Consider the following 13737-nt stretch of genomic DNA (forward strand, 5'->3'; position numbering starts at 1 on the left):
AAAATCACTCTGCCCATATCCGCAGCCAGTCCCCTTCTTTCAGCCACACACATCGTGCCTCAGTTTCCCCACCTGTGCACTGAGGTCAGCCTTGCAGGCTGGAGGCACAGCCCCAGACCTGGCCCGGGTTGGCTTTGGCAGCCAGCTCAGGTCCTTTCCAGCAGCTGCAGTGACAGACAGCTCCTGAACCAGCCCCTCTGCAGCGCTGCTCTAAAATAAAAATACCTCCCGTTGCTGTGCTCCACTCCTGGCCAAACTTCCTCTGCAGGCACTCTGGGGGGGACAGAGCCCCCAGATCTGCCCTGCTGGGCTGAGAGATGCCCTAGGGAAGGCCAGCAGCCCCCCAGAGCTCTGACTTAAGGTTGTTTTTTGTCCCCCACTTTTCTCCCCCTCCTGTCCCCCAACCCCTCAGGTTGCATTGCAGGACGCTGGCACCCCCAAGGGCTTAAGGTCAGTAATGGGGAGAGAAATGGGACTTGGGGGGAGGGAAGGGGGAGGAGGAATAGTAGCCTGGGGAGGGTGCCCTTGGTGGGGAGGGGGTGAGGATGATGTGGGTCTCGGAGGGGAGGGGGGGACGGGGACAAACCCTGAAGGGGAAATGCTGAGCTTGGCAGCTAAAACTAATCTTGCCGCCCCCTCCCCCCCGCTTTAATGCGAATAAATAACCAAGCAAATAAAAGCCTTGAGAAACATGGAAAAGGGATAAAAGCTCTTTAAAGCCGCATCCCCCGGTGCCCTCCCGCCGCACAGGGACTGCAGAGCGATGGCAGAGTGCTCCCCCCCCTCCCAGGCTCCGCAATGCCCGCTGACCCCAAATCCACCCCGCTGCTTTGTGCTGCAGATGTGGGACCGCTTTTAATTACCGTCTGAACGCGGAGCTCTGCTGATCGGGGGATGCTGGCAGGGCAGCAGGGCACTGCCACCACGGGGTGAGGTGGCACCGAGCTGACAGGGCAGGACCCTCACCCGACCCCAGCCCTGCTGCTGCTCCTCCTCCCCCCCCAGCCCCAAAAGGATTTGGGCAGCTGACGACCCGCAGAGGCGATGGGAGATTGGGATGGGAAGGTGTTGCAGTGCCGGGGTTAATTAGTATTGGCAGTAGTAATTAGCCCAGGGCTTTGGGAACGCCCCCAGCACACAGGTACATGCTGAGAGCCCAGAGAAAAGCTAAGCACCTGCAGTAAGCAGGCAGTGGGTGGGGAAGGGGGGAAATTCCTCTGCATCCCCTCCAGCACCTTTGGGCTTGACCTGCATCCCACCAAGAAGTGAGGGGTGATGCAGGAAGAACCCCATCCTAATCTTGGGATGGGTGTGAGCCCAAATCCTTTATCCTGGGTGGGTTTGGGGCTCCCCCAGCATTCAGCTAATGCTGCTTGCTCCTCTTCTACCAGCCTACGCAGGAGCCCACCAAGCAGGGTGACTGAGGACCAGCAGTAACTTAAGGCATCTGTGGGGTGGCTGAGCTTTTACCTCGGGTTTTATTCCCTCCCCTTTCCCAGGTCTGGATCCCCTACACCCAGCAGTAACCCACAGCTATGGGGGTTAAGACGATGCTGCCCAGCCATGAGCTGGGCTTCTATGCTCTCGTTGTGACCTGTGCTGTGCTGTACAGTGGCAGCGGTATCTTTGAGGCATCCAGAGGTAAATGTCCCTCATTGTGTCCCTCCTCTCCTTCCTTATCAACATCATAGCTTTAATTTGTTTGGGGGATAGTAACTTGGGAGTCCTTTAGAGTGGATCCAAAGGGATTTAATACCCACTGCTTTCAGCCTTGTTGCCCACATGGCCCCATTCCCATGGCTCTCCAGCCGTTGCCCTGAGCATGCCACCAGCATCACATGGATTCACTTTCCAATGGTTCTTTTGCCTAGAAGTAGAAACACCTGAAAAATGCACCCCTCCAAGTGGGAACTCATGCAGGAATGGTTGACGTTCCTGACTCCCAGTTTTCTGTTAGAAATGGGAACTTTCAGGATGGGGCTGAGGATGTTTGGGCCCCCATGACTCATCCTCATGGTGAGGAAGGTTCCTTGCCTTGCCGAAACGTAGCTCCCTCTTTGCTTTTATCATAGAATCACTATGGTTGGAAAGATCACTGAGATCCCCAATCCCACCCCACCCCACCATGCCCGTTATGGCCCTCAGTGCCACATCCCCACACCTCCAGGTGCAGTGACACCATCACACCCCTGGGCAGCCTGTGCCACTGCAGCACCACTCCTACAGGAATTAATTGTTCCTGTTATCCAACCTGAACCCTTCTCCCCAGAAATTTGCAGCCTGGTCTAGTGGTTGGTGACCCTACCTGTGGCAAGGGGGTTGAAAGTGGATGATCATTAAGGCCTTTTCAACCCAGGCCATTCTATGATTCTATGATAACTCTTGTTCTTCTGCAGACAGCATGAACAGAAAAGCCTTTCGGGATGGCATCAAGCCAGGCTGGCACTACTTTGGCAGGAAAATGGTAAGAGGAGGAAGCGGAGCTCTTGTTCTTCTCTGGACACTTTTGAAAAGTCTTTGTGTATTTTGTCCCTTAAGAAAGGAGTGGATGTTGTCAGGGAAATGGTAGCCCTGCAGCACAGAGGATGCTCTGATTTGGATTTGTCTCTTCCCAGGCGTTATGACAAAGCTAAAGTTCTTGTGAGCCCTTGGGTGGAAATTGGGAAGAAAGAGCTCTCAAATGCATGTGCTTTCCTCTTGAAATGGGCAGTGGGGTGGGGGCATAGAGGCTGGGGACCATTAAGCAGCCTGCTGCTCCCATAGGACGTAGCCGACTTTGAGTGGATGATGTGGTTCACCTCCTTCAGGAACGTCATCATCTTCACCCTCTCAGGACACGTCCTCTTTGCCAAGGTGTGCTCCATGACAGTGCCACAGGTGAGTCAGGGCTGGGTTAAAAGCAGTGGGTTTACCTGGCATCCATTGGGCAGGCATGGATGGGGTGCTGCAGGGCAGTTTGGAGGAGGGAGGGCTGAGGGCTGCCACCCTTCTGATGGTTTCCCCTCGCAGCACCGGGCCGTGGTATACATGCTGTATGGGATGCTGGCTGTGCTGGGCAGCATGGGGCTCACCTACCTGATGATCATCCTTTCCCACTGCCTCATCCTCTACTCCGTGGCCCTGGCCAAGCAGAAGTGGCTCTGCTATGTGGCTGGGCTCTGCTGCCTCGCCTCCATCAAGCTGGAGCCCTTCAGCTCCTGGCAGGTAGGTGCCATCCTGAGCCTCCCCTCTGCCTCCCATCCCTCTCCTTGGGTTTACTTCCTTGAGTGTCCTTCCTCCTTTTCCTGGACCTGTGGCAGCTCCTTAGGGTTTGAGAGCAGGGCAGCATTGTGGCACTGAGCTCAGGAGCAGTCCCCTGGGGGCCGTGTCACAAACTGGTGGTTTCCATCTTGCTGCTTAGGCAGCAGTTTGTCAGATGACACCAAGCAAGGAATTTTCTTCCCCCATGCCTCAGTTTCCACCACCTGCCATGCAGCACTGGGATGGGTGCCTACCTGTACAGTTAAAGGCTTTCTCTCACTGGTGGGTGGGGAGAAGCCCAGGGAGAACCTTATAAAGCCGTGCAGTCCCTCTGAAGGGCAGTACTGCCAATCCCTGCCCATCATCACTTCCTGAAATGCGCTCCTGCCTCTCCACTGGGCTTCCACCGCTTCCCTCCTCCCTCTGGGGGAGGAGGAGGCTTTGTCCCTCTGCCCCGGGACAAAGTGACATTCCCATCCCAGATCACAAACACATCTTCACCAAGTGACTGTGGGCTGTGTTGGCTAAGAGGACCTCCCGCTCCTCTGGGATGTAGGAGCCAGAATGAAAATGGAGCCTTGGCTTGACCCTTCAACAGCAATGCTCATTAGCTGCAGGGATAATTGCCGGAGCGTAATTAGGGGCTTTGCCAACTGCCCCAAGTGTGGATGTTTTCTGCAAGATGAGGGAGAACCGAAGTGATGCCGCGTGCCTGGTGGTAACTGTCCATTTCTCACCCAGAGCGGGTTTGTAACAGGAGCTTTTGATCTTCAAGATGTCCTTTTCTATGGAGGAAGTGGCTTCACCATCATGCGCTGCATGAGCTTCGCGCTCGAGAGCTCCGAGAGGAAGGAGGGCATTTTCTCCATCTTCGACCTCCTCAAGTACAACTTCTACCTTCCCTTCTTCTTCTTCGGGCCTGTCATGACGTTTGACCAGTTTCACACCCAGGTGAGTTGTCCCTATGGCCTCTCGAGTTGATCTGCGTGAACTGAAGGTCTACAAATCCCCACTGTTGGCCACAGCGAAGGCGTAAGCAGTCGTAGAGGTCATGTAGGCCATGGACACAGACCAGGCTGCACAACGGAGCTGTGTGTTTTGGTGAGGGGTGAAAACTGATGGGTTTTTCATCTTCTCTTTTGGTTTTTTGTCCATTTCTCCTCACCAACACAGGAAGGAGGACACTGTCATGGTGAATGTGCCATGTTGGGATTGAGGGCAGGAGGGCTCATCTCGTTCCCTTGCTTGTTGGGCACTTGTGCTGCTGTATTTTGGGAGCCTCTGTCCTGATGCTTCCTCTGATCCAGATGACCAAACTTGGACATCTCATACACTGCACACAACCAAGGGGGCTTTTTGAAGGGCAGACTCCAAACAGCAGACCCTTGGGCTGCCACATCTGGGTTCTTTCGCATTCAAAGATCGAGCAGCTGCTTTTCCAGTCCTGGGATCCTTTGTCCCCAGTGATCAGCCTTGGTCCCAAGTCTTACCCAAATAAGCTGGTATGGCTTGCTGATGTGCCAGGAAACCCAGCTAATGATTACTGTGCACGCCGCTGCTTCCTTTCAGAGAATGAATACTTCTAATAATTTTGGGGCTCTGACATCTGGATGCAGGAACATTTCAGACATTCCTTCATGAATTCAGAAGAGAACACAGCCCAGACTGTGTTTCTGTGTTTCTTCTAATGATGCTGTCAGGTGTAAATAAATCAGAACACTGGACTTGTGGTGCCTGCAAGACACGAGCTCCCATCACCATACAGGTGATGTGAGTGGGTCTTTGTTTCCTGCTCCTTCCACATAATCCCAGATAGGGGTGTTTGTAGCCACTTAATGAGCAATCCCCTCCTCTGCTGCGTAAAACCCTGTCCCCAAAGGCACGGTGAGAGAGTCCAGCCCCTTTCCCACCCCACAGACCGGGGACCTGCCTTGGCCTGGACACCACTGCCACCTCCTGGCGAGGTGCCACCCTGCACTGCTTGCCCTGCGGCTAATTGTAGAGCTAGTTCCTAATTGCCCAGTAGTAATTATAAAGGCGGATAGATTGAGTCCTTTCTCCAGATGGGATGTATGGCCTCGTTAGGGGATGGATCTCCTTGGCTCCTAATGGTGCTGTGTCCTGGAGGGGCCCTTTCACCTTGCATCCCCCATGGAATCACAGCATCATTCAGGTTGGAAAACACCTCTGATATCCCAAAGTCCAACCCCAGCCCACTGATCACATCCCTCAGTGCCACATCTCCACGGTTCTTCAACACCTTCAGCAATGTTGACCCCACCACCTCCCTGGGCAGCTGTGCCACTGCATTGCCACTCTTTCAGAGAAGAAGTTTTTCCTACTATTCAACCATGGCTTGGCCAATCCTTCTCAGGCTGTCTCTCTTACTGAGAGGAGGGAAACAAACTCACTTCTGTGGGGGCTGGAAGTGTTGGGGACAGAGACCCGGTCCCCATGTCCTCTCCTGCTTTCTTCTCCATCTCAGCAGCCTCTTTGTGTCCTTAAAGTGCTTGGCATACAACAGACAGGAGAAAATCTGGCAGAGGCTTTAATTCTCAGGAATCATCTGGTTCTGACGGCAGGGCTGGTGTGGCAGCATGCAGATTGCTTTGAGAGAACTCCCACCTCCCACTGGGAATAAAGGGAAAGTCATAAGAGGATTTTAAATACAGCAGCAATTCTTACAGCGATGCAGGGAAGCGAGGCCATCAGTCTGCCCAGTGTAATCCCAACTGCTCGCTCTGATGATTTCTGTATTACAACATCCAGAGAAATGGCAGCTCCCAGAGGCCGTGTCCTCACAGGGTGCTGCAGAGAGGAAAGCCCCACTGAGAGCTCCCGAATGCCCCTTGTGCATCTGTCCCTCTCCCTTACAACAGATATCTACAGCAGAAGCTCCAGGGCTCATCAACCATCCTCCTGATCCTCCTCTTCCTCCCAGATGAGCCCAGCCCAAATGCCCACCTGTCCTGGGCAGGGCTCCTGACTGGGACCAGCCCTGCTGCCAGCACGTGGATGCCTGTTCTTACAAGTTGTGGCATCCTGTAGATGGGATGGATATGAGCCCAGAACAAGGAAGTTGTGAAAATGTTTAGGTTTAATTGGATATTGTAGATTACAGCTAGAAGCGTAGGCAATGAAGAGAAGGAAATGGCAAGAAGGCAAGGAAATGGTGTCTCAAACTATCAGAGGAAGAACCTGATACATTAAATAGGCCCATGAAGAACTGATTAGGCAGGTTTTGGGAAAAACTACCCAAAGAAATTGCTGTAGCACATATAATGGGACATCAAAAAGGAGATTCTTTGGGAGCATGGGAAAGTAGAGCAGCTGATGACAAAGTGAAGGAGGCTGCTTTACAGTCAGAAAAGCAATGAAACTGTCTCAGGTGCCTGAAATAAAGCCTCACTGTATCCTGTATTGAGCTCTGCCTCAACAGCTCTTTGTGAACAGCAAACCTGCAGCCACTGTGTAAGAAAGTTGAGTAAAGGCTTATGCCTTAGTGCTAGAACATCTCTACTGCAAAAAAGGCCATCTAACACTCACACTTAGTGACCTATGCAAAGGTCAGCCTTAAGCTAAACTGATTTCTTGAGAATGTCCCCAAGGAGAGATCCTAAACTCCGTCTCATTGGTTGTTATGGTGTTCACCCCATTGAGGACATTTCCTCTTCTTGGGTCTTCTTTAAGCAATAGGAATTTGGACAGTGTATGTCGTGGTGTGATTCCTAAAGGAGTCCCTTAATTCCTAAGTTGAGTCCCTGTTTGGACCCTGAATGTTTCTCCAGTCTTGCTTCCCACCTTGCCCCCCAGCTCAGCCCTTCCTGCTTTGCCATCCTGGCAGGTGAGCACCCGAGATCTGCATCGCAAGGATGATGAGATGAGGAACATTCGGGTCCATGCCCTCCTCCATGTGGGGGCCATCATTGCTGTGGACATCTTCTTCCACTTCTTCTACATCCTCACCCTCCCCTCCGACCTGAAGTTCGTGAACCGCCTCTCAGACTGGGCCTTGGGTGAGTGGTCTTGGGGATGTGCTCACCTTTGTGCTTAGCTTCAAGGCAGTGGTGGGTGATTCAGACCCCCATCCTACTCCATTGGGAAGCCTCAGCAGCGCCTATGTTGGACATATTTGAGTAGAGTCTTTCTTCCCACTGAGCTCCCTGTCATTCCTATTGTATGGACTGAAAGGGAGACAAGTTCTGAGGAAACCTGATCTCTATTTAAATTTGGCTATGCTATGAGAAGGTCTGAACCAGGGTCTTCCAGAAGCCAAACTTCCAGGATGAGTAGTGGTAGCACACTGGCATTCAGCTGGCAGCTGGGTAGAAGACTTCAGTCTCCCAAGTGAATGTCCAATGGCAGAATTTGAGATGCCACAGGGTATGTGACACCCACACTAGCCTAGAGCAGCCCCTTGTCATATGGAGTGGCATCTGGAGGCCAAAAGGAAATCCTAATGCAGTTATGATGGCTCCAACATTGATTTAGGGTGTCCTAAGAGACCAGGAAGGCCTGATCAAGCATATGTGTTATGTTACTCCAGATGGAGCTGTGCAGGCTGATCACATCAGCCAGGTCTGCCTCATCCACAGTGGGAGATGAGGTGTGACTGGGTGCTCAGGTGACACTGTGACCCTCAGAATAAAATCCTCTTCGTCCTTTTGACTCCTGTTTTTGCTCCAGCCGGCTTGGCCTACTCCAATTTGGTGTACGACTGGGTCAAAGCTGCTGTCATGTTTGGGGTCATCAACACCATTGCCAGACTGGACCACTTGGACCCACCCCAGCCCCCAAAATGCATCACCATGCTCTACGTCTTTGCAGAAACGTGAGTATGTTGCTGATGGAATGTTTGACCCTAAAAATAATATGCATGGAGATGAGGAGATCTGAGCTGTGCTTCTGAGCAGCCGGCCAATAGGTTGGCTGTACTGAAATTATAGACTAGACTTGGCCATAGCCCAAGGAAATATTCCTGGGCAGGGAACAATGGTAAGGAGGGAGGCTAGTGGGATCACACAGTAGCAGGACTTATTCTAGGAAAGAGCATGGAGAACTACTGTGAATGAGGTTCAAAGTAAACCTTGTTGGGGAACCAGGCACCCTCTATGGTTGGAAAGGTGTCATTAGCCCACGTGTTCCAATGTGCTCTTTGCCATCTGTATTGTAGGCATTTTGACAGAGGGATCAACGACTGGCTGTGCAAGTAAGTGCCTACTCAACCACCTCTTGTCTATTTTGGGGTCTTCTCTTTCATCATGCACTCCAGATTGACATGTTTGTGAGAAGCATGTCTTGGGCGAATGTGGAAGAAGGGGTTTTCCTTGACTATGGGGAGCACTAATCACTTTCATTGACCATTAGGTATGTGTACGACCACATTGGAGAGAACCACGACAACGTCATAAAGGAGCTCATGGCCACCATTGCCACGTTTGCTGTCACCACTCTGTGGTTGGGACCCTGTGAGATCGTTTTCATCTGGTCTGTCTTCAATTGCTTTGGCCTCAACTTTGAGCTCTGGGTGCAGAAATTCTTCCAGTGGGAGCCCCTCTCCAAACTGGAGGTGAGCAGATGCTCTGTGAGCAGGTGGGGGGACAACGGTGGGCCAGGGGACAAACTCTGCTCCTGGAAACACTTATGACTGCAGGGAGCTCACATTTCTTTAGACAAATGAAATGCATTCAGCTGAGACTGAGGAGCAACATCTCCAATGATGTCATGCAGCTCCATGTCCAGGCTTCCTACAGTACTTTCCTATCAGCATTACGTTCAGGTACTGCCCAGAGAGCTGCGGATGCCCCATCCCTGGATGTGCTCAAGCCCAGGTTGGATGGGGCTTTGAGCAGCATGATCTGGTGGGGGCACCATGGCAGAGCATGGGAGCTCAATGGTCTTTAAGATCCCTTCCAACATAAGCAATTCTTTGGTGCTGTGATACCAGCACAACTATGCAAGAAGACCTTTAATTTCCTGCATGGTGTCACTCACCTAGAGCAAATCCCCCCCCTCCCCTATGATGCTTCATAGGAAATTTGGGCAGAGGATGGAGCTTTCAAAGAGAAAAGAAGTGCAGGACTGCAGCTCCAGTGAGGTGCTGAAATAGCACAAATGGATTCCAGAGGTCTGTCCATAGGGAATTTCTTATACATTTCCATGCAGAAATCATTTGCTTTTCTTGTTCTGCGAAACGCTTTGGCATTCTGAGGGCTTTTGATCTGATTTCTGATAAAAGCAAATATTTAGAATGAATTGTTTTCCAACCACTCCAAAGCTCAGTGCCCCATCCTTGTTTGGGACCAAGATGCCTCAGAGACATGGTTGGAAAAAACTCCATTCTGGGAACAATTTTGTTGTTTATTTGTTTTGCCCAGCCCAAAGCCTGAGGTCCTACACAGAGTCAGTAAAGACTCCTTTTAAACAAAAACATGGCAGAGCAATCCTCCTGTTTGCTCTGCTCTTTTTTTACTTCCAATCAGATTAAGGCACCCTCAGGCAGCGAAATCTCTTTCCCTGCAGCACTGCAACTCTCAGCACTGAGTGGTCTGGGGAGGCATCATGCTCTTAGAAGATTGCTGTAAACCACTTCTCTGCTCCTGGGGAGCTGGGAGTGACTGGGATGTAGGGCTAATGATAATCCCAGCAAACAGCAGCATTCATCTGCCTCGAGGAATAGCAACAGATGAATAGAGGAGTGCCCAGCCATCACAATTAGCATGAAACCATGTGTACCACCCTGATGAATTTTGGCTGCTGTCGGACTAACAGCATCTCCTTGCAGCCCCATTTTCCCTCACTCTGTTCTTCTCTCCTACGTAGGCCAAAATGTCAGCAGCCACATCTCGGCGGATTAGGGCTGTTTTTGGGGCAGCAAATTTCTGGGCCATCGTCCTCTACAACATCCTAGCCCTCAACAGTCTGGAGTTTGCACTGCTGGTCACCAAGAGACTCCTCGTGACAGGTAAGATGCCAGAGGCCTTCCCCACTGAGCAGTCCCTGTCCTGGTGGGCAGATATGGGGTGTGGGCTGCCAAGTCCTCCAGTGTCCAAGGCAGCCTGGCCGATGCCATGTTACATGGCTGCTCCCAGCCATGTCCGTTCTTGTGAAAGATGTGAAAATGTGGATCTCTTAGCTCCCATCTGGGTTAATGCCTGGACTAGATGGTCTTATTGGTCTTTTCAATCTTAATGATTCTATGATTCATGCCAGCTCTTTGAGGTGTGAGCTGCCTTTGTGCATTTCCCCGTACAGCCTCACGCTGTGACTTGCTGCAATACAGAGGTTGCAGCTGGGGATCTCTCCCAGGTGGGCTGAGTCCCTGGGTGCAGAATGGTCCCTTTACTGGAGAAAAGGATTTACTCATCCTATTTCATTTCCCTTTTCTTTAGTAGCTCTTTCTGCACCAGCCTGAAGGTGACATAAGGTACAAATCCTTACGCTAGGCTCCTTATGAACAGAATTATCTACATTTTGTTGTTGGCAGATGCTGGTACTACTTTGGAGTCTTCTCAAGCAACTCACGGTATAAATAGCCACCTGGAATCCATGTCCTCCAGCCCCCTTTGGGACAGGTCTGGCTTAGGAAATGGATAATGTGACATGCTGGGCTCTATGTGCCAGAAGTGCCTGCCCGCTGAGTTAGTTGGCTTTTGTGGGTTGCATTATTCATTGCAGAGGTCCTCTTTTAGCAGGTACAAAGCCTGTGCCTCCTATCTGCTGTGGATACCCAACTTGTTGTCACAAACGCCCACTGGCCCTTCCTAAGTTGAAGGCATCCTCCCAGCTCTTGTTACTTATCAAGGTGATAAAAACGTGTTCCCACATAGGGATGCAACTAAGCTGAGGTTAACCCTCAGTGTCAGCAGGGTCTAAAGATTCCAGAAGGTTGCAGTGCTGAACAAGGATGAGTGATGGCAGGTTACGAAGCCAACTGCTGAGTCTGAACTCAACAGGCAAAGCAGATCTGGGGGTCAGCGAGAGCTCAAAGCAAAACGCCAGCATGTTCCCACAACATTAACTGTGATCCAGGATGCCCTCATGGCTTTAAGCACTTCTTCATCTAAAACCCATCCTTGGGGATTTCTCTCCTCCCTCTGTGAAGCTGTTGGTTTGGATCCACAAAGAAAAATAACTGTAGCCATGAACCTGGGGACCTCCCATGCTCACCTGAGAAGCAGAGGTGCCAGAGAAGCGTTGGCCCCATTAGGTAAGCAGCACACCAAGATGACCACATCTCCCTCCATCTTCCAGGTTTCCCTGTCAGCACCTTGTCCATCTGGTTCATCACATACTGTGGAGTGCAGCTGATCAAAGAGCGTGAACGCATCCTGGCTGTGGAAGAGGAGAAGAGTGACAAACCCAAGGCAGAGTAGAGGAAGATATCAGTGCGCTTGCCCCAGAGCCTGGACTCCCTTCTGACTGTCTCTGCCAGGCCAGCCGCTGTCGGGGGCTCTCCAAGCACTCCTGGCAATCAGACTGCTGTAACTCACCTATAGAGAAGTCATCTGGAAGGCAGATGCCACCCCTTTGCTGCAGGGATCTCCTGTGGCACAGCAGGCATTTTGCACGCTCCCCACACGTGGCGGACCACTGAGATAGGCTCCTGAGACACATCTTTAAGGCTCCATCCTTTTTCTGACCCTTTGGCACCGTGCAGGCTTAGAGATTTCACCCTCTGCTCCCCAAAACACCCGATCCTCCAGCATCTGGCTCTCCCACAGGACCTGCAGCCCAGGTCTCCCATCTCCAGGTCGCTTCCAGCCAAAGCATCACATTTTTCTTTTGCTACAAGAAATGGTCATCATATACCGTAAATGGTTCAACATCTGGGGCTGTGCATTAGGGACTGTGAAATGGCTCAGCACAATGGATGCCTACCAAGAGGCTAATAAATAAATAGAACAGTCTTTTATAGCAAAGGGAAAGAGGTTCAGGAACTGCAGAAGGGAAGAGTAATTGTCTTCCCGCTGCCGTCAGCGGTGCAGACTGATGTCTGTTAGTATCTCAAAACAGGTCCCTTCAGTCCTAAACATCTTGAGAAATGATTTAGTGCCAGCTTCAGGTGTAGTCAGTGGCAACGCAGGGGGCATGCCTGCTTCACAGCCAGAGCACATCACGTGCTGCTCGTCTGCAGGGTGGGCATGTGGAAGGAAAAGCACAGCTCCCAAAGCTCAGCCCAGACCCAGCTCAGCCCCAAAGGGCCCTTTGCAACCACCCCCATGTGACACATGCCCTGGGACTCAAACCAAGTACCACTCAGTTTTTTTGCATGCCATGGACAAAGGTTGAAGCTCACATTCCTGTCCATGGCCAAGGGCTCAATAGTCAATTCTTGCCTATCTCCAGCCTCCCAGCCTGACTTTGATGCACACAGCCTAAGCCTGTGCTACACAAGCATACACACATACATACAACCGAAGGAGAAAGGCACCAAATAAAGGGCAGCACTTCTGGGCTGGGTGGTGGAGGGGAAGTGCCTGATAGCCTCCTTGGAGAGGTGGGCTTTGGGGCACTATATGGGAAGTGCATTGAATAAATGACCCCACGGTGCCTTGGGGAGGAGCTGGGTCTGTCACTGGAAATAGATCCAGCTCTCTTGCACTTTACAGCAGCTTTCAGAGGCCTTATGTCTGAATGGTGTCAGTGTGTGGTGAGGGTAGAATGTGGACCACTTTGCAACATGGGTTGAGATGCTTGGTGCTGCTGTGTTCTGGCTTCTCTGTGGATGAAGCAGGAATGGTTCCTTGTCAGCTTTCAGCTCTGCCCAAGTGATTGACAAAGTCCCTGATAAATGTCATTTATTTATGTAGTAAAAAAATTGTTGGACATCTATGGTGCCTACCACTCATCAGTGTTGTGTTGCTATGATTCCAGAGAACCCTGGGAGACATGCTGATCTCCCTGGAACTGAGAGATCCAGGGTCTGTTTGCAATTTTGACATCTAAGGACACTGCTGATTTTAAAAGACCCACTCATCATTATCAGATCAAAGCCAGTGATGTGTGGCTGTAGCTTGATTCGTATTTTGAGTCTACTGCCATGCTGGTACCATTTTATGAGCCTACTGCTGTAAAACTGTTGTCTGCGTAGCTTTGGAGGTAGAAGTCGTGGGTTTTCTTTGTGGGAGCCTGGCCCCAAACGTTGGAAGTGCAGTGAGGCATTGCTGCACTTCCAGTCACATCCATAGAACTCCTCCAGCTGCCAGGCACACCTTTTTTTAAACAGAGGTTTGCTGCTGGACCTTTGGTAGGTGTCGATCCAGCACCTCAGCTATGACATGTTGTGCCTTCTCCTAGTGTAAACTCCAATTTTTCTCCCCCATGCAGGTGTCTGCAGACAGCTGAAGCCTCCCTGAGCTGCAGAGTCCAAGGGCTCTGTCTTTTTGGGCACCCCTAGGTGCACAGGAAGGGAAACAGAGTCACCATCTCCTGGTGCTGGGGAAGATGAGTCACATGGCAAAGCCAATGACTCTGCACTGCCCTCCCAGCCTGGAT

At 51.4% G+C, this 13737-nt stretch overlaps 1 protein-coding gene across 3 annotated transcripts; it reads left to right on the top strand.

Annotated features, from left to right (window-relative positions):
• The first annotated feature begins 221 nt into the window (after positions 1 to 221).
• Positions 222 to 13074, top strand: HHATL (hedgehog acyltransferase like). 3 transcript variants are annotated; one of them, XM_042888076.1, is made up of 12 exons: positions 222 to 450; positions 1500 to 1641; positions 2397 to 2464; positions 2764 to 2877; positions 3133 to 3204; positions 3982 to 4191; positions 7085 to 7256; positions 7927 to 8071; positions 8414 to 8449; positions 8608 to 8809; positions 10063 to 10204; positions 11494 to 13074. In XM_042888076.1, exons 2-12 carry the CDS (start codon positions 1536 to 1538, stop codon positions 11613 to 11615), a joined length of 1389 nt encoding a protein of 462 aa, XP_042744010.1. In that variant the 5' UTR covers positions 222 to 450; positions 1500 to 1535; the 3' UTR covers positions 11616 to 13074. The 3 variants fall into 3 exon arrangements, with proteins under 3 accessions (XP_042744010.1, XP_042744009.1, XP_042744008.1); XM_042888074.1 differs by having other exon boundaries at positions 224 to 450; positions 3010 to 3204; XM_042888075.1 differs by lacking the exon at positions 8414 to 8449 and having other exon boundaries at positions 3010 to 3204.
• The last annotated feature ends 663 nt before the right edge of the window (positions 13075 to 13737 follow it).

Source organism: Lagopus leucura, unplaced genomic scaffold (assembly GCF_019238085.1).
Source record: "Lagopus leucura isolate 7727_CA_CO unplaced genomic scaffold, USGS_WTPT01 Super-Scaffold_100157, whole genome shotgun sequence".
Lineage (NCBI taxonomy): Eukaryota > Metazoa > Chordata > Aves > Galliformes > Phasianidae > Lagopus > Lagopus leucura.